The 25,905-nt window shown below is 43.9% G+C and overlaps 1 protein-coding gene across 2 annotated transcripts; it reads left to right on the top strand.

Annotated features, from left to right (window-relative positions):
* Window positions 1-609: 609 nt before the first annotated feature.
* Window positions 610-22,258, top strand: RRN3 (RRN3 homolog, RNA polymerase I transcription factor). Of its 2 annotated transcripts, none has more exons than XM_069983703.1 (18): window positions 610-689; window positions 7,942-8,064; window positions 9,222-9,278; window positions 9,720-9,809; window positions 11,723-11,852; window positions 12,396-12,455; window positions 12,631-12,694; window positions 13,685-13,754; window positions 14,744-14,842; window positions 15,108-15,203; window positions 15,890-16,022; window positions 16,776-16,906; window positions 17,610-17,740; window positions 18,030-18,214; window positions 19,020-19,128; window positions 19,316-19,468; window positions 19,708-19,792; window positions 20,521-22,258. In XM_069983703.1, exons 2-18 carry the CDS (start codon window positions 7,969-7,971, stop codon window positions 20,680-20,682), a joined length of 1,851 nt encoding a protein of 616 aa, XP_069839804.1. In that variant the 5' UTR covers window positions 610-689; window positions 7,942-7,968; the 3' UTR covers window positions 20,683-22,258. The 2 variants fall into 2 exon arrangements, with proteins under 2 accessions (XP_069839804.1, XP_069839803.1); XM_069983702.1 differs by having other exon boundaries at window positions 16,773-16,906.
* Window positions 22,259-25,905: the final 3,647 nt, after the last annotated feature.

Raw genomic sequence — 25,905 nt, 5'->3', positions numbered from 1 at the left:
CAAGCACCTTAGGTAGTGCCCGGGAGCTGACGGATTCCCTTTAAGCAGGAATATGTCTTGTCTGAGGGATAGAACAGGGAGGTAGTTTATATTATTCTACCCCACAAATAACATATACCAGCAGTGATATGTAACAACAGTCTATGAAGCCCACAGCCATGCTGATGCTAGTTTGCAATATACACTGGAATACTTTTTTTTTCTTTTTGTTTTTTTTTTATAGTTTTAACATATATGCTTAATACAGCCACAGTGAGGAGAATTGCTTCCAAAACAACAACCATAACAAGCCACATCCAAATAAATAATGTTCCCATAGTTTAAATGCTAGAAACTAAGGAAGTGTGAATGGCCTCACACTGTGTTATGGAATTCTTTTTCTTGCAATGTGATTATTACACATACAACTAATGATTACCATATAAATTACTTTGAGGCTGTGTGCACATGCACCAAAATATAAAGGAATTTATTAATATTATCTCGTAATGAATGCAAATAATCTAGGATTTATTCCTCAGTTGAAAACTAATGGTACACCCAACATGGCCGCCTCGTTATGCCGTGTGCGCTGCCCCACTTCCTGTTCGGCATGACGCACTTCCTGTATGGCTTTTCTCGCTGCGTGAGGCAAGGGAACCACGTTGTTTTGGCTCGGGACTATCTCCGGCACCTTCGGGCACCTACTGGTACGGATTTCGCCATCTTTCTGTATATATTCCCGCTTCTCCAGAGGGTCACGTGATATCGGGATTAGGGAGGGCAGGGGTTAAGCAGTGCTGGCGCCTCGCCGCTGTAACTTATATAGGCTGAAGTTTGCCTCTAAAGAAATGTTCTCTGACTGTGAGTCTCCACCTGTTTCACAACTACAACTCCCAGCATGCACTCACAGCTAAAGACTGTAAGGGGATGCTGGGAGTTGTAGTTTTATAGCAGGAAACATTAGTTTATAAGCTATTCTGTGAAGGTCTTATATGGTGGCCCCGCTGCCTGTGCCAACCTCCTCCATTATTCCTTATGGGAGATTTAGGAACAGCTGAGTGACCATGGACTCCCTGTGACCACCTCATGTATGCTGTCATCCTATAAGTGACTGTAGTGGAACGCCCCTTTAAGAGGCGGCCTCCTGTAGGATTGTGCTGTCCTGCCACACTTCTGCTTTAGCATTATTTTCCCTTTATTGTGTGTGAGGACTTATACAATGTTCTCCTATACCCAGGGCTACACAGCCACAATGCACATTGCATCTCAGTCATGCAACCAAATATTTGTGTGACTACAAATGCAATTTAACAGGTAAAATGCAGTCAACTCCCAACCAGGTAACGCTTGCATAAAACTTGCATTGAGGTTAGTGGCAGCAATGTCACATGCGACTTGCAGCTAAAGGTCCATCAGTTGTAGTTGGGCTTTTATGTTGCAATGAGACATCAATCACTAACGTTATGTGCAGAGTCTCGGCAATATCTTCTCACCTGTCTGTTGAGGTGAGAAAAGTTACTACCAATGACAGTGACGCTTTAAAGGGAAACGGTCACCTTTGAAATTGCTGTATTAAAGGGGATACCCAGGGAGCAGAAACAGTCCTACCTGTTCCACCTCCTCAAAATGGCCGTCTCAGAAGGATACCCTTCAAGATGAGCAGGGGTGGGTGCATGTCAGGAGGATTGGGTGCAAGCAAAACCACACCCGCACTTAATGTCATGTGACATCAGTAACATCAAGCAGCTATTAAACATCATGTGCAGGCAGAGTTTCACTAACACGCAACTCGTCTGTGTCTTATAGTAAGATTCTTTGTTGCCCCTATCAACAAATCACAGCTCAGCTCTCGCTAAATAAAAGTTGAGCTGTGATTGGTTGGTTTGGGCAACAAAGACAACTTAAAGGAGAAGTCCAGCCATTTTTACAATCCTGCAGCCGACAGGGGAGAAATTTGATCAGGCGTATGAACTCACCTCCTCCTGTGCCCGGGTTGTGACAAGTTGGCGCCGGATATCACAGAGCCAGGTGGGGGTCCCGAGGCCAGTCCTGTCGCTTAACCCGGGCACGGGGAGAGGAAAGTTCATAGTCCTGATCAGATTCCACCCTTCTGGCTGCCAGATTTTAAAAACATCCGTCCTTCTCCTTTAATGAGTCTACCCTATAAACCAGGGGTGGGGAACCTTTTCCATGTCGAGGGCCGGTCGGGCATTTATAAAATCATTCGAGGGCCGCATACCGTGCGCAGCAGTTAGTAGCGGGGGTTTGCAGCACCCAGGGCAAGGCAAAGTATTGTTCGCCTAGTGCCCCTGCTATTGTAGTTAACCCCCAGCCATGTCCCTGGTAGCCTAGTTAACCCCCATCAGTCATGTCCCTGGTAGCCTAGTTAACCCCCATCAGGCATGTCCCTGGTAGCCTAGTTAACCCCCATCAGGCATGTCCCTGGTAGCCTAGTTAACCCCCATCAGGCATGTCCCTGGTAGCCTAGTTAACCCCCATCAGTCATGCCCCTGGTAGCCTAGTTAACCCCCATCAGTCATGTCCCTGGTGGACTAGTTAACCCCCATCAGTCATGTCCCTGGTAGCCTAGTTAACCCGCATCAGTCTTGTCCCTGGTGGACTAGTTAACCCCCATCAGGCATGTCCCTGGTAGCCTAGTTAACCCCCATCAGGCATGTCCCTGGTAGCCTAGTTAACCCCCATCAGTCTTGTCCCTGGTAGCCTAGTTACCCCCCATCAGGCATGTCCCTGGTAGCCTAGTTAACCCCCATCAGGCATGTCCCTGGTGGCCTAGTTAACCCCCATCAGGCATGTCCCTGGTAGCCTAATTAACCCACATCAGTCATGTCCCTGGTAGCCTAGTTAACCCCCCATCAGGCCTGTCCCTGGTAGCCTAGTTAACCCCCATTAGTCATGTCCCTGGTGGCCTAGTTAACCCCCAACAGTCATGTCCCTGGTGGCCTAGCTAACCCCCATCAGGCCTGTCCCTGGTGGACCAGTTAACCCCCATCAGGCATGTCCCTGGTAGCCTAGTTAACCCACATCAGTCATGTCCCTGGTAGCCTAGTTAACCCACATCAGTCATGTCCCTGGTAGCCTAGTTAATCCCTAAGTCATGTCCCTGGTAGCCTAGTTAACCCCCCATCAGGCCTGTCCCTGGTAGCCTAGTTAACCCCCCATCAGGCCTGTCCCTGGTGGCCTAGTTAACCCCCATTAGTCATGTCCCTGGTGGCCTAGTTAACCCCCAACAGTCATGTCCCTGGTGGCCTAGTTAACCCCCAACAGTCATGTCCCTGGTAGCCTAGTTAACCCCCCAACAGTCATGTCCCTGGTAGCCTAGTTAACCCCCAACAGTCATGTCCCTGGTGGACCAGTTAACCCCCAACAGTCATATGCCTGGTGGACCAGTTAACCCCCAACAGTCATGTCCCTGGTGGACCAGTTAACCCCCAACAGTCTTGTCCCTGGTGGCCTAGTTATCCCCCCCCCCCAACAGTCATGTCCCTGGTGGACCAGTTAACCCCCAACAGTCATATGCCTGGTGGACCAGTAAACACCCAACAGTCATGTCCCTGGTGGACCAGTTAACCCCCAACAGTCTTGTCCCTAGTAGCCTAGTTATCCCCCCCCCATCACTCATGTCCCTGGTGGACTAGTTAACCCCCATCAGTCATGTCCCTGGTAGCCTAGTTATCCCCCCCCCCCCCATCAGTCATGTCCCTGGTAGCCTAGTTATCCCCCCCCCATCAGTCATGTCCCTGGTGGCCTAGTTAACCCCCAACAGTCATGTCCCTGGTGGCCTAGCTAACCCCCATCAGGCCTGTCCCTGGTGGACCAGTTAACCCCCATCAGGCATGTCCCTGGTAGCCTAGTTAACTCACATCAGTCATGTCCCTGGTAGCCTAGTTAATCCCTCAGTCATGTCCCTGGTAGCCTAGTTAACCCCCTATCAGGCATGTCCCTGGTAGCCTAGTTAACCCCCCATCAGGCCTGTCCCTGGTGGCCTAGTTAACCCCCATTAGTCATGTCCCTGGTGGCCTAGTTAACCCCCAACAGTCATGTCCCTGGTGGCCTAGTTAACCCCCAACAGTCATGTCCCTGGTAGCCTAGTTAACCCCCAACAGTCATGTCCCTGGTAGCCTAGTTAACCCCCAACAGTCATGTCCCTGGTGGACCAGTTAACCCCCAACAGTCATATGCCTGGTGGACCAGTTAACCCCCAACAGTCATGTCCCTGGTGGACCAGTTAACCCCCAACAGTCTTGTCCCTGGTGGCCTAGTTATCCCCCCCCCCCAACAGTCATGTCCCTGGTGGACCAGTTAACCCCCAACAGTCATATGCCTGGTGGACCAGTAAACACCCAACAGTCATGTCCCTGGTGGACCAGTTAACCCCCAACAGTCTTGTCCCTAGTAGCCTAGTTATCCCCCCCCCCATCAGTCATGTCCCTGGTGGACTAGTTAACCCCCATCAGTCATGTCCCTGGTAGCCTAGTTATCCCCCCCCCCATCAGTCATGTCCCTGGTAGCCTAGTTATCCCCCCCCATCAGTCATGTCCCTGGTGGCCTAGTTATCCCCCCCCCCATCAATAAATATACATCCCTCTCACCTTTCCTCCGTTCCCACGCTGTCCAGGTCCTCTTCTCTCCCAGGTCCTCTGTGCCGGTCTTCTCCTGCAGGCGGCGCGCGATGAAATGACGTCATCGCGCGCGGCCCGCAGGAGACTGAAGACACGCGCCGCTTTGGAGGAGGGAGGAGCCGACACAGACAGCACGGCAGCTGTCACAGAGGATGCTGTGTGCGCCGGCTCCTTCCTCCTCCAAAGCAGCGCGTGTCACAGGGGAGCCGCGGGCCGCATCGGGAGGTCTCAGGGGCCGGATGCGGCCCGCGGGCCGGAGGTTCCCCACCCCTGCTATAAACCATAACCGGACCATCACTCTCTATGTTAATATACCTATGCAACTGTCCTCTTCCTTCAGTACAAATGAAGGTTTGGCTCTGCTGAGAGTTTATTTTCTGAAAAAGGGAGGTAAGCCGCTACCAGGCACCTCTAGTTGTTTGTCTTCCCAGGAGCAAAATAATTGGGCAGTTAACATCTAACATGCCTGATCCTTCTCTTTCTTATGTTCCTTTTACACGGGACGATTATCGTTAGTTTTTGCACGATAACGGTCGAATTCGAACGATAATCGTACGTGTAAACGCAGCGTACGATCAAACGACGAGCAAAAAATCATTCATTTTGATCTTTCAACATGTTCTCAAATCATCGTTGATCGTTCGCAAAAAATTCGCAGATCGTTCAGTGTAAACATTCTTTCAGCGATTTCACCTATGTGTGAGATAGGCTTAAACGATCGCAAAACGATCGCATAGCGAATTTTCCGTACAATGTATCGTTCCGTCTAAACGCTGATCTTTATAAAAAATAAATCGTTCATTCAAAATCGTTAATCGTGCAAATTACGTGCAAATTATCACACCGCGTAAAAGTACCATTAGACATCATCTATTGGGGGAGGGTCAGAAGACCCCTATACACATTGGGCAATTTGGGAGGTTTCTCAGAAGCATTGTACAGATATATTTCTGTACATGTTATAGCTGCATGTGATGATAGGGCTGGGCGATAATGGCCTAAATCAATATCGCGGTTTATCATACATGTAGCCGCGGTAACGATAAATCGAACGATAATTATGACACGCCCCTTTTGAAACCCCATTTTCCGATGGTAACACAAACATAGTAACACAAGTAATACACAATGTTTTGGCGTCTCCTAGTGGCACTTGAAAATGGCGTAGGAGAAGCCAAAACTTTGTGTATTAATTGTGAAGTTTGCTGCATATTGTTATATGGAATAAATTCATGTTTGTATTACCATCAGAGTGCTGCAGAGTATTTTTTACTAGCTGACTTGATCCAAGGTCTGGGATTCATATGCTGGCAGCCACAGTTCGTTACGTGTGCTGCCTATATTGTTTGCTATATCTGTCTATATATACAGTATATATTCAGATAGATAGATAGATAGGGAGATAGATAATAGATAGGGAGATAGATAGGGAGATAGACAGATAGATAATAGATAGATAGGGAGGGAGATAGATAGATAGATAGGAGATAGATAGATAGTAGATAAATAGATAGGAGATAGATAGATAGGAGATAAATAGATAGATAGGAGAGAGATAGATAGGAGATAGATAGGACTCAAATCTATCTATCTATCTATCTATCTATCTACCCCCAGTCACTCAGTGGCTGCGGGGGTCAGGTATAGGTCGGCACCTCCTTGCTCCCCCGGGCACCGCTCTCTCTCTCCCGCACAGGAATCCTCGGACCCTGTCACTCGGTGCTGTAGCACATATATCTGTGTCCCGGGCAGAGCGTCACACATGGCTGCTTTCAGCACTGACAAAACATAACGGGGCTCCGAGGATTCCTGTGCGGGACAGAGTGCGGTGGCCAGTGAAGGGAGGATGTGCCGAAGCATACCTGACCTCAACTATATATGCGGGAGAGGGGGGCAGGGCTCACCGTGCAGCTTCCAGAGAAGCTAGGAGAAGTGAGCCGCCCGGCAGCAGCAGCGCTGAGCTCACACTGGAGGGGAAGCTGCCGCCTGTGCGCAGCCTGTCACATCTCCAGCCCCCCGCAGCAGGATCTTCCATCCCCTGCCCTGCACCAGTATTTGTGCGCCCTGGCTCGGGAGGTAAATCGGAGGATCAGCTGTCCAGCCCCCACCTCTCCACCCGGCCACGGTGGTATGCGGGTGAGGCCGGCGCTGTACTGCTGCTGCACTGTCAGCGTGCACCCCGGCCCCTGCGTAGTGATAGCAGCCTGGGGGTCCATGGGTGCAGTAGCGTTTGATGCCGGTGGTATGCGGGTGAGGGGGCGGGGCCCGGCCTGCGCTGTACTGTACACTATCAATCTGGATGAACAGGCTGTTACCACCACACAGGGGGCCTGGGTGCACGCTGACAGTGCAGCAGCAGCTTCCATCCAGAACGATAGTGTACAGTACAGCTCCGTCCGGCTCCGCCCCCTCACCCGCATACCATCAGCAGTCCGGCACCAAACGCTATCACTTATCACTACACAAGGGCCGGGCCTGGGTGACAAGCGGCTGCCATCTTACCGCCTGTGGCGCACATCCAACTGCCAGCCCGTGCGAACACAGGAAAGCCCACCCACCCGCAGCCAATAAAAAGGAGGTCTGCAGAGGCGGTACATGGGCGACGCAATACGGGTGTAGGGGGGGATTGGCTGGCCAAGCACATTATTAATAAGAGACTGCTTACAGGTCCCCCCTCCCCCAGCAGCAGAATAGATTATTGTAAATGCCTCCTGCATGGTCCGGACAGCAATTAGGCGGCGGCAGGAAGACGGGGAATACAGAAAATACCGCAGATACCGTCCTGGCCAAGTTGAGGTCGGTTAACCGACGCCAGTGACTGTATCGGTATTTTCACGGTATACCGCCCAGCCCTATGTGATGATATCTCCACTTTTAGTTGGGCTCTAATACAGGTGCAGAAATGTGTCATCTTGAATGGTTCCTGCTACTTGCCCTTCTTTGCATTGTGCCAAAATACAGAAATGCCTGGACACGTGGTGGGATAACAGGGAGATTAGTCTTCTTTATTTCAAAGAACCTTGACACCTTTCAAAATGTTTTTCCCCTCCTAGGGATGCCCCTTTTAGTGTCGATTTACACAGGTCAGAATTTCTACATGTAAATCTGCAGTGACAGACCACACCAGATTTTGTAGACTTTGGGCTGACCTGCCGCTATGGATTTTCCTTATGAAAAATGTAAATTAAAAGTGTTTTCCGAACTTGCAAAGTTGTGTCCTATCCACAGTATCCAATATAGTACAATTCTATGTGTCAGTAAAGGAACTGGACACAATGTGAAATAACCTTCCTATAATTCTGCTTCTTATCATCAACAGGTCCTATCAGTTCTTATAAGAGACACCATGATGACTGAAAGTAATGAGTTTCTGAACTCTCCACCCAAGAAAACCGTCCGGTTTGGTGGAAAAGTGACTGAAGTCCTATCGAAGTATTCCCAGGTAAACTAACAAAATCTCATGTCCATACTTGTATCCTTTAGGTCATTTATACTATTGTGGGGCATTTATGAAGACAGTGACTAAGTATTCTAGATGTGAAAATGAAAGGGGGTATCACCCAATAATAATTTCCACTAGTCAGAAGTATAATTTGAAAGTCATTGATTGGGTCCAGCTACTAGGACCCCTGGACAGTCCTGAAAATTTGGAGGCCCAGTTGCTTATTGGCAGTGGAGAGTGGGCCACCCTGTGGGTAGTGATGGACATATTGAAGGGAACCAATCAGCCCAATCGGGCTGATATGGTTCCCAGAACTGCTGTATACAGCTCCTGCAGCAGTAGCTATATACCTGAAAAAAAGGACTTTAATCCCCTAGGGAGTGCTAGCCACCGTGCTCTGAGAGGATAAATGACAGGCAGAGAGGTCCTTTACTGGCCTCTCTGCCTGTCTCTCATCCCTCCAAGCGTGCTGACAGGCAGAGCGTGGTGACTAGATACGGGTGGGGAGCTGCCCAGATGACTGCTTCCCCGCCGCTGCGTGTCACGCACCCGGGGGATTAAAGTCCTTTTTTTCGGGTATACAGCTCCTGTGACCATTCAACACAGAAGCTTTTGTGGGCGTCACTGTCTACTAACAAGCGATGTGTGACTGCTGCAGTCCTGTTCTGTATTACTGGCATCATGGCTCCCACAGCTGAACAGTGAATGAGACTGGAGTGTCCACCGAAGCTTCTGCGATGGAGTAAAGGTTTTTATGTTCTTTTTTGATTATTTTAAATTATGGAGAACTCCTTTAGGACCTCTATACGCTTGGGAAGATCTGTTGTGCCACTCGCATTCAGCACATGTACCAATGCTATGTGTTGATATGCACTGCTTTCCCTCCAGGCTATGAGAGAGAGAAAGATGAATGCTTCATCCAATGAATGGTGCAAGGATATCTTGGGGAGTATTACCTGCTTATTCACTGGCTTCTAGAAGGGGGAGAAGAATTTGCCTCTTTGTCACCTTGTAAGCACCTGCTGATCTGTTCAGCTAGGTTTAGTTGGATCATGTGATCATCTTACCATGGTCTTCTATACTGTGATTTCTGCACTCTGTATTTTCGTGATTTGTGATCTGCCTTTTTTTTTTTTTTTTTTTTTACTACCTTTTAGGGCAACACAAGTGATTTTGAGCTCTTAAAGCACCAGCTGTCTGATCCAGAAATAAAGGTACCTCCCACTGCATTTGTTCTACCACACTTTTGATGTCCATAAAAGTATTACTTTCTCATATATGTCAACTACATTATTAGCTATGGAGCCCATGTGGTAGTACTGATCACTTCATACAGTACAATATTACAGGTCATACATTATAGACATTGTTAAAGAGTTTTATCCATAGATTTCAGTGGTAAAAATTAAGTGTCGTCATAGTAACTGGGCAAATATCAGTTCTCTGTTAGTCACAGTAGCATATGGAGATTAGTTATCTGTATACAAGATGCCAGGGGATGGAGCAGACATGAAATGTGTGGCATTCAGCTATGTGACAGACCCAACCCTCAGAGGATTTAGAGACAAATGGCTGCCATTACTGAGACCACGATCTTATTACATTAGATTTATTTGATGCTGAGATGATAATTTCTTGTGTTTGGTCCCTTACAGGATGTGCAGATTATTAACTGGCTGCGGGAACTACGGATTTCCGTCACTTACCTAACAATTGATTTTGAACAGCTAGTCAGCATTGTGCTGGTGAGTTTGCTGTGTGGTACTAAGCCTTCAAGCTGCTGTGTTGTCTAGTACTGCCAATCCTGATTAATGGAAGCCCTGGGATAGGTGGCAGATCCATGTTGGAATAGTGCAGTATATGTGATACATGATAACATGAAAAGGGAAGTTCACTTATTTAGTTTGTAACTATTTTTTTTTTTTTATTATTGCTTGTTGTTTGTTTGACCCCTTTACCCAAAATCCCCTAAAAGCAACCTCACGTACATGCATGTGAAGGAGTTAAACTGTAAGGGTTAGAGATGAGCGAACCTCGAGCATGCTCGAGTCTATCCGAACCCGATCGTTCGGCATTTGATTAGCAGTGGCTGCTGAAGTTGGATAAAGTACTAAGGCTATGTGGAAAACATGGATATAGTCTTTGGCTGTATCCATGTTTTCCAGACAACCTTAGAGCTTTATCTAAATTCAGCAGCCCCAGCTAATCAAATGCTGAATGCTCGGGTTCGGATGGACTCGAGCATGCTCAAGGTTCGCTCATCTCTAGCAAGGGTATATTCACACTGAGTAAATCAGGTGGAATTCTGCGGTGGAAAGCCCCGCCTGATTTACTCAGTGTGAACATCCCGCCTGTCTCAGTGTGACACTGCTTCTCTATTGGAGAGTGTGCGCTCCTCCGCCGCTCTCCGCTCAAAGAAGGGACATGTCACTTCTTTGAGCGGAGAGGGGCGGCAGCGGAGGAGTGCGCGCTCTCCCATAGACAGGCTATAGAACACTCGGGCAGGTGGGATTCCGTCTGATTTACTCAGTGTAAGCCCTAACTCTGAGTCACGTCAGAGACTGGTGACTGGTCCCGGCAACCAAAAGTGGCTGCTCAGCTAACAGGTTAATACATGTTTTTCCAGTGTTTAAAGGGAACCACCAACATGCAAAAGAAACTATACACGTAGTGTAATAATGCCCCCATTCCGAATGATTCCGAATATGTAGCTGACTTCTATCAGCTTTCCTTATGTCGTTTCCTGAAAATGATCTTAGCTGGGCATCCAGACAGTCCTCAGTGGTGAACTAGTCACAGATGCCGAGCTCTTACACCCCTCTGGGGGTGTTGGCGCTCAGGATCAGGCCGGCCCCTATGTGATGCAGCAGACTCCTGCACTAAGAATCACACCCAGAGAGACTTGATATCAGACGGCTTGGGCACACCATCCGTGACTACCCAGCTAAGGGTAATTTATATATGGCGCAAAACATACAAAGTTAATTTTTAGGGGATATAAGTAAAGGTGTCAGTAACATGTTTGGAAACAGTGCTGGGGGCTTCATTACACTATATAGCTTCATGGGTGTTTTGGGGTTATTACTAACAGCTAATTCAAACACTGATCATTGTCACACAGTGGACTACACAATGTATTTTATAGACTATTGGAATGAACTGGAGTATTAAAGTGAATGTGTCACTTAGTTGTTTTCTTTCTTTTTCCTTCAGCCATTCTTGCCTGAGCTGCTTTTTAGCAGCATTTTGAGATATGCTTTCCAGCACGCCCCATGGACATAGGCACAATAGACTGAAGATGACATCATTTACTTCTAAGTGACAGTTTTCTAGGCATGTGACCTGGGCAGAGGTCAGTGTCTAGGGATGGGGAAGACTGAGCTCTGAGCATCAGCTATTATGAATAGCTTGAGCTCATCTACTCTGTTGGTGTCACTTTTTATCATTTATGTGATAAGGAAGAGTCTGCTGGAAAACTAGCTGTACAGAACAGGAAGCGTCAGTGTTAGGCTTTGTAGCCAGGAAAAATACAGCTAGATTTCAGGATTATTGTAGAATGTATACTGAAATGGAATATGAGGAAAAACATCACAAAAAAACTAAAAAATATGCTGCTTTAAGCAATAGGTGACTTTTTTTTTTTACATTTTTCCTTTAGAAACTACCATGGATAAACAGAAGCAAGGAAGTTGTGGAAGAATATTTGGCTTTTTTGGGTAACCTTGTGTCCGCACAGACCGTCTACTTACGGCCTTGTCTGAATATGATTGTCTCCCACTTTGTACCAGGTAAGATGAGTGTGTACTTTGTACTAGTCTCTATTGCAGTGAGCTTTTGTCCCTTATGATAATGTTATAGATTTTTATTTCTGCTTTTTAAAAGGATGCAGATATGCCAATTATGTTTTATCTCTTGCATAATAAGGTTTATTTATTTATTAAAGGAAAGTAAACCCAATAGGAAACCTGGAATCTTTTGTAAAACACTGCAATAATTCTACAATGCTGTATAATATGCCTGTTAAATCTTAATAGGGCACTCTGCATCAAAATCCATACAGAATCAGTGGGAAAGCCGTTCCCTATTGCTTTCAGTAAGAAATCAACATTGTTGGTTAAACTAATTTTTCTGATGCTGTTGAAAAAAATGTTTTTAGCATTTCTTGACATGTTTTCCATGTGTTTCCTGCAACCTGGATGGGAATAACTCACATTCAGAACATTCAGAAGTAAAAATCCAGAAAGTAACAAATCCTTCAAATTTTTTCCCCCCATCACTGCTGTGGCACTATAGTAGTAATATTGACGTATGGTTATCCAAACCTCTTTCAGCTCGTGTGATTATAAGCGAAGGTGATGTGAATATTTCCGACTCTGAGGATGAAAATGAAGGTGAGTCTAGTTCACTTAGATAGTTTCTGTAGTTCCCAGATAATTTTATTTTCCTTATTTTATTTTTCTCTTTATGTTTCTGATTTGTAGTTGCAGTCAGGAATAGACTGGTAACATTCATAGACTGGAATTAGCCATTTTATGATGATAATCATGAATTTCTCCGCCTTCACAGATATTGTCTCAACATTTAACACCTGTCATCGGACATTGCAGATGATAGCACAATATGTTCCTTCGTGAGTACTACTTCTTGCTGGTTATATGTGCACCTTTTCCATTGTGTTAGTGTGAAGGCCCTTAACATAGGTCTGTGGGCCGCACTAACAAAAGGAGTGCTGGATCCTTTACCTAAATCCATCCCCCATCTGCTGCTTCCTACCCATTGGCTCATGATATCTTTGTCTGATGACCTGCCCTTGATAGGGATACAGAAAATGTTAAGGCCCTATTACACAGAGCGATAATCTGACGAATCAGGACGATTATTGATCTCTGTAATAAAGACAACTATCATCGGCTGATCGCGTCTTTAGGTCCAACACCAAAATCATCAGCCACTGACCATGCATCTCCACGTGTAATCGCATTGCGTGGCTAACGATTGAATAAACTGTTATACATTCCCTCTCTACTCTCCCGGTCTTCTTCTCCCCTCTGCTTATTTCCTGGCACTGTGGCTGTAGCTTCAAATCGGTCTCTGAGGTGACAGGTGATGTGAAGCTACAGACGCGGCGTAGCTTCAAATCGCGGGAAGAAAGCAGAAGAGGACTGGAAGCTCGGAGAGGTAATGTATAACAGTTTAAGGCAAAGGCAGCACGGACATTGCTAATGATGTGCGTGCAGCCATTGATGAGCGATCATCGAGCCATGTAATAGGATCTGTAAACAAGCGCCAATCTAGCAGATCTGTGCTCATTTACATTATTGATCAGGCCGCAATCGGTCTATCTAAAAGGACCCTTACTCTTGTGTTCATTACTTGCATTGCTACTGGTTGGGTTATGAGGACAGGAAGCCCCTGCAGCTAGGCACCATCTCTCTACTTGAAGGGTTAATTAACAATGTACTAAACATAGGCCCAGATTTATCAAACTGTGTAAAACAGAAACTGGGGTAAGCTGCCGATAGCAACCAATCGCAGCTCAACATTTATTTTAAGCTGAGCTGTGATTGATAAATCTGGGCCATAATCTTTGGTAATTTCTCTGTGTTTTTATTCCATACAGTACTCCACGTTTCCTTGTGCCAATACTTGTGGAAAAATTCCCCTATATCAAGAAATCACAGAGAGTCATGGTGAGGTTCCCCAATAAATCCATCATTATCTGACGGGTTCTAATTTTATTAAATTAATCTTGTAGAAGTTTATGGTTAAATTGAGACAGCTAAGCTTTACCATTTACCCAATCCAGCTGAGGGTAGTCCTCCTTTCTAGGACTGTAGGTCACTCTAACATCAGATTGTCTTCTTTCCTGAGTACCCTACTCTGCTTTTAGCATAGACGGGCACAGGGGGCTCACAGGAGAGAAGGCAAGCTGTCTGATGTGAAGTGTGACCTATTGTCACCGAAGGGAGGGGATTTTTTTCTACCCAGAATATAAGATGATGCTGTTAATGTGTAGTCGTTGGTATACTGTCAATATCGTCCGTAACACAAGACAGTAGCACATCAATTAACTTTGGCACGTCATAGAGACAATTTTGTCACTGTCTCTGTCCTGACTGCAGGAGATGGAACCTATAGATTTTCTATAGAATCTGTCTCAGTCGAGAGAGAATGGGGGGAGAAGCACTTACCTGGGCTCTTCTCCTTGCTCTATGTAGCAGTTGGTGGAAGTCAGAACACCAAGACCAATTAAAGCTTTTGCCTTTTCTCTATTATATCAACACTTTACAGTGTGACATCTTTTTTAAGACTTTACCTTCTTCTTATCACAGATTATTATATGGAATTGTTTCTGTATTAAGCTTGTAAGACCTCTACCCATATATCAGAGAGCAGAATGCAGGCTATTTATGAGGCAACCTGTCTGGTTAGTAGATTTGCTTTATTCGTGAATTGCCACTACTTGTGAAGGGCGTGATTTCATTCATAGATATACATTAGTGAATTTTTTCTAAGAATAAGAGGTGTAGTTTTACCACAGATTAGGTTGTTGTGCTGCACCACCATAAGCCATTCGTCTATTGCCAGAGTGATACTGTCAACTTTTACTGTGTAGCCTGTGTTTAATTCTGACATGTCTCAGTTATGTCCGCAGTGATATATTTCTCTCTTTGTTCAGGAATGTTACATCCATAACCTTCTACGGATCACCGTGTACTTCCCAATGATCAGACAGGAAGTCTTGGAACTTATCATTGAAAAGTTGCTTAAACTTGATGTAAGTGTGTTTCACCTTCAGTGTATTGGCTGCAATTGCTATAAGCGATCCTGATTTTTGCAGCCCGAAACAAGTCTTTTATCTTCTATTTTGTTCTCAGTAGCAATAAGAGCAAAAATCTTAAATAATTATAGTTAAAATCCTGCTACTGCTGTCATTTAAAAGTATTGTCCCTTTTGCATCCAATTTTTTTTTATTTTATCTGAATGACAAGCGCTTTGTATTGTAAGTTACGCTTGAATGATCTTTTTTTCTTTTGTTTTAGGTGAGTGCATCTCGCCATGATATAGAAGATGCAGAAGAAAGTGCTTGGATTACTAATAAGGAGATGAATTCTGCAGAGGAAGCACTATTTAACATGGTAAGATACTCTGCAAAACAGTTTTTTTATACATATTAAAGGCTTTGAAAAATATGGCTGCTTTCCTGCAAAAACAGCACCACTCTTGTCCTCAGGTTTGGGTGAGCTTTCACAGCTCGTTTCCATTTAAGTGAATGAAGCTGAATTGCATTACCACACACAACCTGGAGACAGGGTGTTGCTGTTCTTGCTGTGTTTATTTTTTTTTTTATATAATCCTGGATAATCTCTTAAAAACTTTATTGGGAGATCTGTTATTTTTTCCCAGAATCTATTCATAATCAAATGTGTAAAAAACAGAGCGACACATGGTACCTTTCATATATCTGTGATTCCAGAATGTAGAAAATTATTTTATTATAATTATAGTAAGAGGAATACAAGAGGCTTTCCTGAGCTCCTAAAGTGCACAGTGGTGTAACACCTCCTTGTTCCCCCTCCCATACCTGACCCTGCTTGGGACTCAGCTTCCAGGTGCCAATTAAGTAGGGGTGTCAGCAGTTTGTAACCTGAATTACAGCTGACAAATTCCCTTTGAATTTGTTAATAATGTAAATTGGGTTTTGCTGGCAGTCCCCGCTACATATAATACTATGACCCTTTTCCTAAATTTAGATCTCGCAATCAAAGAACAGGACTGCATTTGTGTTTATATCCTTATATGCTTAAAGGTGTTCATCTTGCAGGATGAAGATGAAGACCCACAGCAGAGGAGTGCAAATATTGTCAAAGAAACAATGGCTCATCCCGTTGCTGAACGATTAGACTTATGTTTGTCTGTTGTCTTTTCTTACATCAAAGACATTTGTTTCCAAAATGGTGAGCTATAGTATTATGTAACTCATGGTCCAGAAGCCTAAACATGTTAGGGCTCACTCACATATGCCTTAGGCATTTACATGATTCTACCCAGCCCTAAGAGCTGAATTACAAAACATGCTATGCTATTGTGGGTAGAGAGATAAAGAGAATCTGCCTCTCCGAAAATAAAACTCTTCAATGCTTTATTAATACATTTTAAGTCGGTAGTCTTCGACCTGTTTTGTGTGTGTCTGAAACACATTGGCAATATATCTGAACAACGAATGGGCACCACAAACAATCAGTAGAAAAGTATATGTCCCTGGATGCGAAGAAACCTCATAAGATACACTGTTGCACATATGTAATAGAAGAAGACCTATAAAGAGGCAGCACTCCACCTAGATTAATCAATTTATTAAGGAAACAAAAACATACCAGGACAAAGACAAGTTAAAAACAAAACCACAGACAAAATCACATGGGGAGAACCCTCAATGCAAAGGAAACCCCCAAAACTGTGATCCCTGAATTATAGACTGAAATTTAAAAATACAGACTATAGGCATCTGGTGGCATTTGGAGTGCTGACTTGCTATACATTTGTGTTTAATGGGAATGTGTCATCAGAAAATGACATCTAGTTTAAATCACGTTTATAAAGTAAAGGTATTCTTTGAGAATTTGGGGGGCGGTTGTTTTTTTTTTCTAATTTTCCATTTGAGTACAATACTGACTACTGTATATTGTAATTGTGATTGTATCTAGCAGGAAGCTTTGATCTTAATAAAACAAAGGACTTATACAAGGATCTTCTTTCCATATTTGACAAGCTGATTCTACCAACCCATGCTTGCTGTCATGTGCAGTATGTCCTTTTTTACATCTGCAGTTTCAAATTGGTGAGTATTGTATTTTCCCTGATCTGCAAAAACTGTGTTACTAGGTTGTACAGATGAAGCAGGCTAAAAGGAAGAGAGAGGCGCCATAGGGTAATAACATCAATACTCGGGTGGGAAGGGGGAGCACATATGGTTATGCTCACCTTTTTGTGTTGTACAAAGAGTACAACACCTTGTAGCGCTATCAACGAAGACAGACGGAGTAGCCGCAGCAGCCAGTCCAAGAGTTTGCTGTCGAGGATCCTGAGCCACGAGATCCCGATGCCGGAGAATAGAGATGTGTCACAGCCTCAGAGTTATGCCGGGCTAGAGTAAAAGGACCTTGTTCGGCGCTGAACGGTACTTTAGTTCAAACAGGTATATTGAAGAGATGATTTATTGTCTCAGAAACAACGCGTTTCGAGGTGTAGTACCTCTTTATCAAGTTAAGAGACATATCCTCTTTTAACTTGATAAAGAGGTACTACACCTCGAAACGCTTTGTTTCTGAGACAATAAATCATCTCTTTAATATACCTGTTTGAACTAAAGTACCGTTCAGCGCCGAACAAGGTCCTTTTACTCTAGCCCGGCATAACTCTGAGGCTGTGACACATCTCTATTCACTAGGTTGTACAGGGGACATTTAATTTATGGGCATCTTATTGCACACATATGATACCATTATGCATGCAGCATAATATCTTTGTGCTTATGTATGCAGGGACTTGCTGAGGCATTTCTGGAACATCTTTGGAAGAAACTGCAAAATCCCAACAACGCTCCAGTCATCAGACAGACGGCTGCTTGTTATATTGGAAGTTTCCTGGCCCGAGCCAAGTTTATCCCTGTGGTGTAAGTATTCCATTTATTATCCATAAAGAATAACCCCTAATAAACTTACCATCTGTATAGAAGTCTTGTTAAGTGCAGCGATTTTGCTTACAAAATGGTGGAAGCTTTCCACTTGACATCTTCATTTGATTCAAAGACTACTATTGTTCCCTGTATCCAGCTACTCTAGGCTGGTTGGAGGTAGGTAGTAGTAAGTACTGTTAGGATACATGATTATTATTGTAACTCTATATAGGACTCGGAGGATTCACGTGGTACCATATCCATCCAATGTTTGTATGTTTTACAGGACAGTAAAGGCTTGCCTTGATCTCCTTGTGAACTGGCTCCATGCCTACATAGACAATCAGGATGCTGGGAGCCGGGCCTTCTGTGACGTTACCTTCCATGGGCCCTTCTATGCTGCCTGCCAGGCTGTTTTCTATACCCTGATTTTCCGTCATAAGCAGCTTTTAGATGGCAACTTGCGCAAAGGTTTGTTATAATTGATGTACTTTACGGCATGAAAATCGTTACATGTAAGGAGGTTTGCCAGCTAGAATTAAAGGGGTTATCCAGTGCTACAAAACCATGGCCACTTTCCCCCTACTGTTGCCTCCAGATTGGGTGGGGTTTTGAAACTCAGTTCCATTGAAGTAAATGAAGCTTAATTGAAAACTGCACCTGAACTGGAGACAACAGTAGGGGGAAAAGTGGCCATGTTTTTGTAGCGCTGGATAACCCCTTTAAATAAGAGAATAGAATGCATGCCTGCAGTTTTTAGTATTTTTTTTTTTACACAAACAAGACAATGGGTACATAACACAGAAGCAGCATTGTTTTTTCTTTTATACTTTTCTTCTTGCAGTTGGGCTGAAGTTATTTGCTTTGTGGTAAACTAATGGTGGGTACTAATACTAAGGTATAATAAAGAGTGCTCTATCCCCTTCTAATAGTTAATCATATCTGCCATGTCACATACCACGGTCTGAGTGTTCAATCTCAGGGTTTTATAGCCACCTCAAATAAATGGGGTAGTAATGCAGGTCCTATAATAGTGAAGCTATTGCACCTTGCCTATTACCCAACCACCTTGCCAGTAGGCTTTGTGTCCAAGTCACATATCCCCCTCCACTCAGCCTTTGGATATCTTATCACTGTCTATCACTATCTTATCCCAGCTTCTTATTTTATTGGTTTTATAAAGAGAGCTTTGTCTGGCACTGATACTTTGTAAAAATGAACAAATCCATAGCTAAGTCACATGTATATCACAGCTTTATTTTTTGTGTTGTCTTAGGTCTATCTTACTTGCAGGGTCTGAATTTTGAAAGAATTGTCATGTGTCAACTGAATCCTCTGAAGATTTGTCTTCCTTCAGTTGTTAATTTCTTTGCAGCAATCACCCGGTAAGTGTAAATTTTACTGAAGAAATATCCCATCCATTCATAAAAGTTGTTGTGTGGACTGTGGGACGCCTTCAGGCCTTGTGGTTTTCTATGGCTTTGCTCTGCTCTGTTTTTTTTAATATTAACAATCTAGCAGCTGCCTGAATCTAGATGCAGTAACTGGACTGCGCTCATCTGTCTTCTCCAGGAAATACCAGTTGGTGTTCTGTTATACCATCATTGAGCGCAACAATCGACAGATGATCCCTGTCATCAGAAGCAGCACAGGAGGCGACTCTGCTCAGACTTGCTCAAACCCACTAGACAGCTTCTTTCCCTTTGATCCTTGCATTTTGAAAAGGTTTGTATTACACATTGAGTTATCATATCTTCATATTAGGACATAACAGTGGTGGTATATTTTATATTCTTTTATATACTCTTTATATTGCCATACAATATACCAGGCCACACCTCACTTCTTCAGTGGGTGTTGACACCTTCTTAGTAACTATTGTCAGTTTTTTTTGTTTTTAAATGGTGTATGGCCTTACCATGTTGGTTACAATTTTCTAATAAATATCCTTTTTCTTTTTTCAGGTGTAAGATATTTATAGATCCCATTTATCAGCCTTGGGAAGAGTCAAATGCGGAGGAGCTGAAAGGCCCCCAAAAGCCAGTTAAGGTATATAGCTTGACATATTATGCCCATAATTGTTAGAAAACAGTATACTCACACTCTACATTACTCATATTTCTACATTGAACTAAAAGGGGTACTCCAGAGATTTTTTTTTAATCAACTAGCAGCAGTATGTTACAGATTTGTAAATTACTTCTATTAAAAAAATTCTCAAGCTTTCCAGTACTTATCAGCTGCTGTGCACCCTGCAGAAAGTGGTGTATTGTTTGCAGTCTGACACTGTGCTCCCTTTTAAACTCTAGAGTACCCCTTTAATAGTAAAGGAAAAAAATGCCATAATCTATAAAGTTCCACAGATATGCGTCCCTGAAAATCAGCTTTCTGCATAGCATTTTTGAAAATATTAAGCTAAGGCTAGGTTCACTTCTGTGGCTCTGTTTGGGAGGTATTCCACATCAGCCCCTGCACAATGGACAGAGCCCCACAGACTCAATTAAGTTTAATAGGGTCCTTCTGGTTTCTGCCATTTTACTGGACTTTAAACAAACGAAAAAGTACATGAACTGTTTTATGTCCTGTTATTTAATGGCTTCCAACACACATACATATGAACCGAGCCTAAAATGTATGTTACAGCAGTACTTTAAATAAATTGTAACCGTCTAGCATTATGTAATACTATATAACATTTAATGGCTGTGGCTTTCAATCATTCAGTGACTATAAACTGCACATATTGACATGTAAATATCTTTTTTTTTTTATATAAGCCTGGTGCCACCCCAGATGATGAAGATGATTTCCTTAAGGGAGACACACCTCAGAATGACAGCTTGGTTGGGATGACACCAGGTTCCTTTGACCCTTATATTAGGAGCCCAGCAAGCAGTGTAGGTTCGCCACCTTACAAGTTTCTTCAGCGGCCGTTCTGACATCCTCAGGCACCTGAGTTCAGAAGTACTCTTCACTAGAAGATAATCACTACTGTGACAGGAGTTGTCACATGCTGTGTGGTAGCCAGGAAGTCTGGCAGAGGTTATTTATGGACGGCCATTGTTGTTGGAAGTCCCATTTTGTTCTTCAGGTCAATACTGTTCTGTTGGTCTGTGATACCGCTGAATTGCATCAGTGGTAACTGTGAATAAATCATGATCCTGCTGGCTTGAAACCTATTCACCAGTCACCCAAAGGTACTGTGTTAGGGTCCTACTGAGAAACCATCTTGTTTTTCTCTAATGTACCAGTGTGTGTACTGATGTACTTACACACTGTTCAACAGTGCAATAATACTGTGTATAATAAAGTCTTGTTAAAGGGGTTTTAGCGGGTCCTCTGTTTAGGATCCTTATCTTTTGTCCATAGTGCAGAACAAGTTCAAAGGGCATCAGTCCAGTCCTGTATTATACAGACCACACATTGATGTTAATAAGCATTGTGTATTGCCTAATTTCAGATGTGGTGGCGCTGCAGGGAGATTTAGCACTTACTGCCAGGTTTCCCTACAGATCAATGCCGATCACTAGGGGTTTTCATAATCAGTTCATCGTCAAGGGGCCAAGTGGAGATCCCCTTTAATTACATAAAGGGAGGGCAGTCTCTGTAGGTGTGCTGTGAAGGTTTTCTGCTACTTATAGGCCTTCCCTTTATGACCATATAAGCACCTTGTGTCCTGTCTATAGATTTTATATTTTTGTGTATACAAAGAACATTATGCATATACAATGAAGGATAACATATTGTTGTGGATTGCCAGTGAATGCTTGCCAAGCCATGACTGTGTACAGATAACTCTCAGGAGCTGCATCATGGGTATGCACTCCACCATTTTTTTTGCAATTTACGGCCAAGGCCTTTAACTAAGTGACTTTGGCTATGACACAGGCGATCCAAAGATCCCTTTGCCACACTGACTGAATGACTCTGCATTGAAGTTAATGAAAATGATTAGGATCGCATTGCGACTTTCAAGTTGCTGGAAATCCATCCAGTAATAATTTCTGATTGCAGTCTCAACAACTTATGGGTCATAGTGAGACCACATTCACTCTCATCAGTTGTGATATATGTCACCATTTATCCCTAGCCTAACTCCCTCAATATCTGCAACTATACTGTAACTGACATTAATCTGGCATGCTAAACATTTGTGGCTTCTGATAGGTCAGTGATCTGGTGGTCATGACTATAGGTGACAATCAGAAGACTTGTCCATCTGCACAGGATTTTCTGTCTTATTGGCTGAGCATTATTGTACTTACATTTATACACTGGGTTTGTTGCAAACACCTGGTTAATGAATTCCTTCCAGTGATTTTAGGATTTTCTTACTGTGTTCTATGTCTGGTTTCTTGCTGTTTCTTTATTATGGTTTGGGGAAATGATTAAAAAAAATGTATGGATGTTTGGATGGATTTATTTGAAGGACTTTGTTATAATTGATTTGCACATGATCACTAATAAATGTCTCTGATACACTTTCTTACTATTAAAGGATTATTATTTCATTCAGTTATGTAGAGTGTGATTTTTCTTACATCTCTCTGCTTCTTCCCGCATCATGAAGCAAACTCACAGCAGATCACAGTACAGTGCATATGGCAGGGATTTTATAGGTCACGTCCAGATCTCTGTCCAGAAATTAACCTGTGATGCAGATTTGTGGATTTGCACCATGTCTGTTTCTACCATGGATTTGCTGTGGATTTTCCCTATTGCCTTCAATGAGCAAGCCAAAACGTACAATAAAATCTGTAAGCCCTCGTATTGCTGTGGATTACCTGTAGCAGTTCACATGTAGTGAGTTCGGACAGTGTTAAGTTTCTAACAAAAAGTGGAACAAATCACAGAAAAAAAACTGAAAGGAAATTATTGCCCCTTTTTCTTTGTTTTGGAACCGCTCCTGGCAAATGTTACTAATCATAATACTGTGTGTAAACCCTGCCTAAGGGTGGGTTCACATTGAGAAATTCTCGCGGATAAACTCAGCGGAATTCCGCCAGCTGTACGCGGTCACGGACGCGCACCTTTCTGCTGGCTCCATAGACACCATTCTATGGGCCGGCTGATTCTGCATTCCGCCGAAACAACTGACATGTCAATTCTTTCGGCGAAATCAGCTGGCCAATAGAATGGTGCCTATGGAGCCGGCGGAAAGGCGCACGTCCGTGAGTGCGTACAGCCGGCGAAATTTCGCTGAGTTTATCCGCGAGAATTCCTCAATGTGAAACCACCCTAAAAGTGAAAGTGTTTTTTTCCCCCTCTTCAAAAGCCCACAGGTAGACCCTCAGAAAAAATCCATGCGATTTAGTGTGGAATGGCTGCAAAATATTTCAGCAGGAAATCCATCCCTTTTACATTTCATTTACATTTACTATCAATACACACTGGCCTGAAATGGAGAAGAAACACCGTGACCATAGAATGAGTGTGTGTGTGAATCCCTGGGGTTGGGCTACAGCAGCAGAAGAGCACATCAGGTCCATCCTGTCCAATAATACCAGAACCAGGTAACAGCAGGTGCAGGACTAGCTGGAAGTTGCAAAACATTTCCTGTACTGATGAATCCGCTACATAATGCGGGGGGGCTACAATTACCAGGCGGTGCCTGCTGTCCCTTCGATTACCTGGCCTGGTGTAGTCCCTCGGTGTATATGTTTTGGGCCCCATGAATCCTATATGACTTAAGCATAATGTTCAGAGTGTTGCTGACACTGAACTTATCATTGATTCAGCAGCACAAATGCTCTAACACGGGTTGGTCCGAGCTAGTTAGCGGGCCATACCATACCCAGGTCAGATCTATGCAAAAGAAGAGCCCGTGGAGCCTCATTTAAGAGTCTCAAAACACAGAACTAGCCAGATATCCCTCCGGGAAGGACCCAGCCAAGGGGTGGCTCGTTATAGGAAACCACCATATTAAGTGGCCCTATAAGTCAATGTAATGACAAGAAAAAAAACAAACAGGGCCAGGTATCCATCCACATACAGCTGTTTCTGGGTGTTGCCCCTCATCAGTGTAGAGCAGGATTCTGGCTAGGTGGGAGCAATGCCTAGTAGAGCCATAAGAGAAACAGATCACTGATCTCAGGGAGACCATCCAAACGACAACACTGCCAATTAAAGTGCTCAATGCAGTGAAATCCTAGGTGCATTGCTCCCTGGGAAACATGACTCCCTTGTCATTACATTGACATACAGATGTAGCCAGGATTAACGTGATCCCTGACTCAACAATTGTCAATTAGAGTGTCGAGTTAAATGCGTCATTGTGATCAAGTTAACCCTGGCTACATCTGTATAGGGCCACTTAATATGGTGGTTTCCCTACAGGACCCACCCCTCGGCTGGGTCCTTCCCGGAGGGATATCTGGCTAGTGTTTCTAGACTCTTAACCCCTTAAGGTCCAAGCCAATTTTCGTTTTTGCGCTTTTGCTTTTTCCATTTTATGTTTAAAAGTCCATAGCGCTTGCATTTTTTCACCTAGAGACTTATATGAGTGCTTATTTTTTGCGAAACCAATTGTACTTTGCAATGACAGGCATAATTTTTCCATAAAATATATTGTGAAACCGGAAAAAAATCATTTGCGCTGTCAAATTGAAAAAAAAAACGAATTTGTTTTGATTTCGGGGAGTTTTGCATTTACGCCGTTCGCCCTATGGTAAAACTGACTTGTTATGCATGTTCCTCAAGTCGTTACGATTACTATGATATATAACATGTATAACTTATATTGTATCTGATGGCCTGTAAAAAATTCAAACCATTGTTAACAAATATATGTCACTTAAAATCGCTCCATTCCCAGGCTTATAGCGCTTTTATCCTTTGGTCTATGGGGCTGTGTGAGGTGTCAGTTTTTGCGCCATGATGTGTTCTTTCTATCGGTACCTTGATTGCGCATATACGACTTTTTGATCGCTTTTTATTACATTTTTTCTGGATTTGATGCGACCAAAAATGCGCAATTTTGCACTTTGGAATTTTTTTGCGCTTACGCCGTTTCCCGTGCGAGATCAGGAATGTGATTAATTAATAGTTCGGGCGATTACGCGCGCGGCGATACTAAATATGTTTATTTATTTATTAATTTATATTTATAAAATGGGAAAAGGGGGGTGATTTGGACTTTTATTAGGGGAGGGGATTTTTTATTAATAAAAACACTTTTTTACTTTTTTTTTTACATGGACTAGAAGCCCCCCTGGGGGGCTTGTATATACACAGCAATGATCTCTCATAGAGATCAATGCTGTGTATATACACAGCAAAGATCCATGAGATCGGTGATAGATTGCTATGGCCTGCTGCAGGCCATAGCAATCTACTGCCGAGCCGGGATCAGCGTCATTCCGACGCTGAGGCCCGGCACGGCCAGAAGAACGGATCTCCCCCCCGCGATCGCATCGCGGGGGGGAGATCCGACCCACTAGACACCAGGGACGTGATGTCTGAAGCCCTTCAATGCAGCTGTCAGGTTTGACAGCTGCATTGAAGTGCTTAATTAGCCGGCGCGGCAATGGGACCCGCGCCGGCTAACAGAGGCACAGCCTGGCTGCACGTGTCAGCAGGGATCAGCGCCGTTCAGAGCGGGGTCCCGGCGGGACCCCGCTCTGAACACCCCCCGCGGCGCCATGACGTATTAGATACGTCATGGGTCGCTAAGGGGTTAAAGTAGTTATCCAGCGCTACAAAAACATGGCCACTTTCCCCCTACTGTTGTCTCTAGATTGGGTGGGGTTTTGAAACTCAGTTCCATTGAAGTAAATGGAGCTTAATTGCAAACCGCACCTGAACTGGAGACAACAGTAGGGGGAAAAGTGGCCATGTTTTTGTAGTGCTGGATAACCCCTTTAAATGAGGCTCCACAGGCTCTTCTTTTGCATATTCAAGTTTCCCAGGGAGCAATGCACCTAGGATTTCTCTGCACTGAGCACTTTAACCGGCAGCTGGCAGTGTTATCGTTTGGCTGGTCTCCCTGAGATCTGTTTCTCTACAGGTCAGATCTAGTCTGTCGTCATGTCTATCCTAATAAATTAATAATAAAGGAAATAATATATGTTGTTTCTAGGAATGTGTACGTTAACTCACTAGAGATTTACCAACCACTGGAAGTTTGTTCCAAGCATCCACTACTCTTTTTTAGTAAAGTAATA

Source organism: Dendropsophus ebraccatus, chromosome 9 (genome assembly GCF_027789765.1).
Source record: "Dendropsophus ebraccatus isolate aDenEbr1 chromosome 9, aDenEbr1.pat, whole genome shotgun sequence".
NCBI classification, from domain to species: domain Eukaryota; kingdom Metazoa; phylum Chordata; class Amphibia; order Anura; family Hylidae; genus Dendropsophus; species Dendropsophus ebraccatus.
This window is presented reverse-complemented; position numbering and strand designations above follow the sequence as displayed.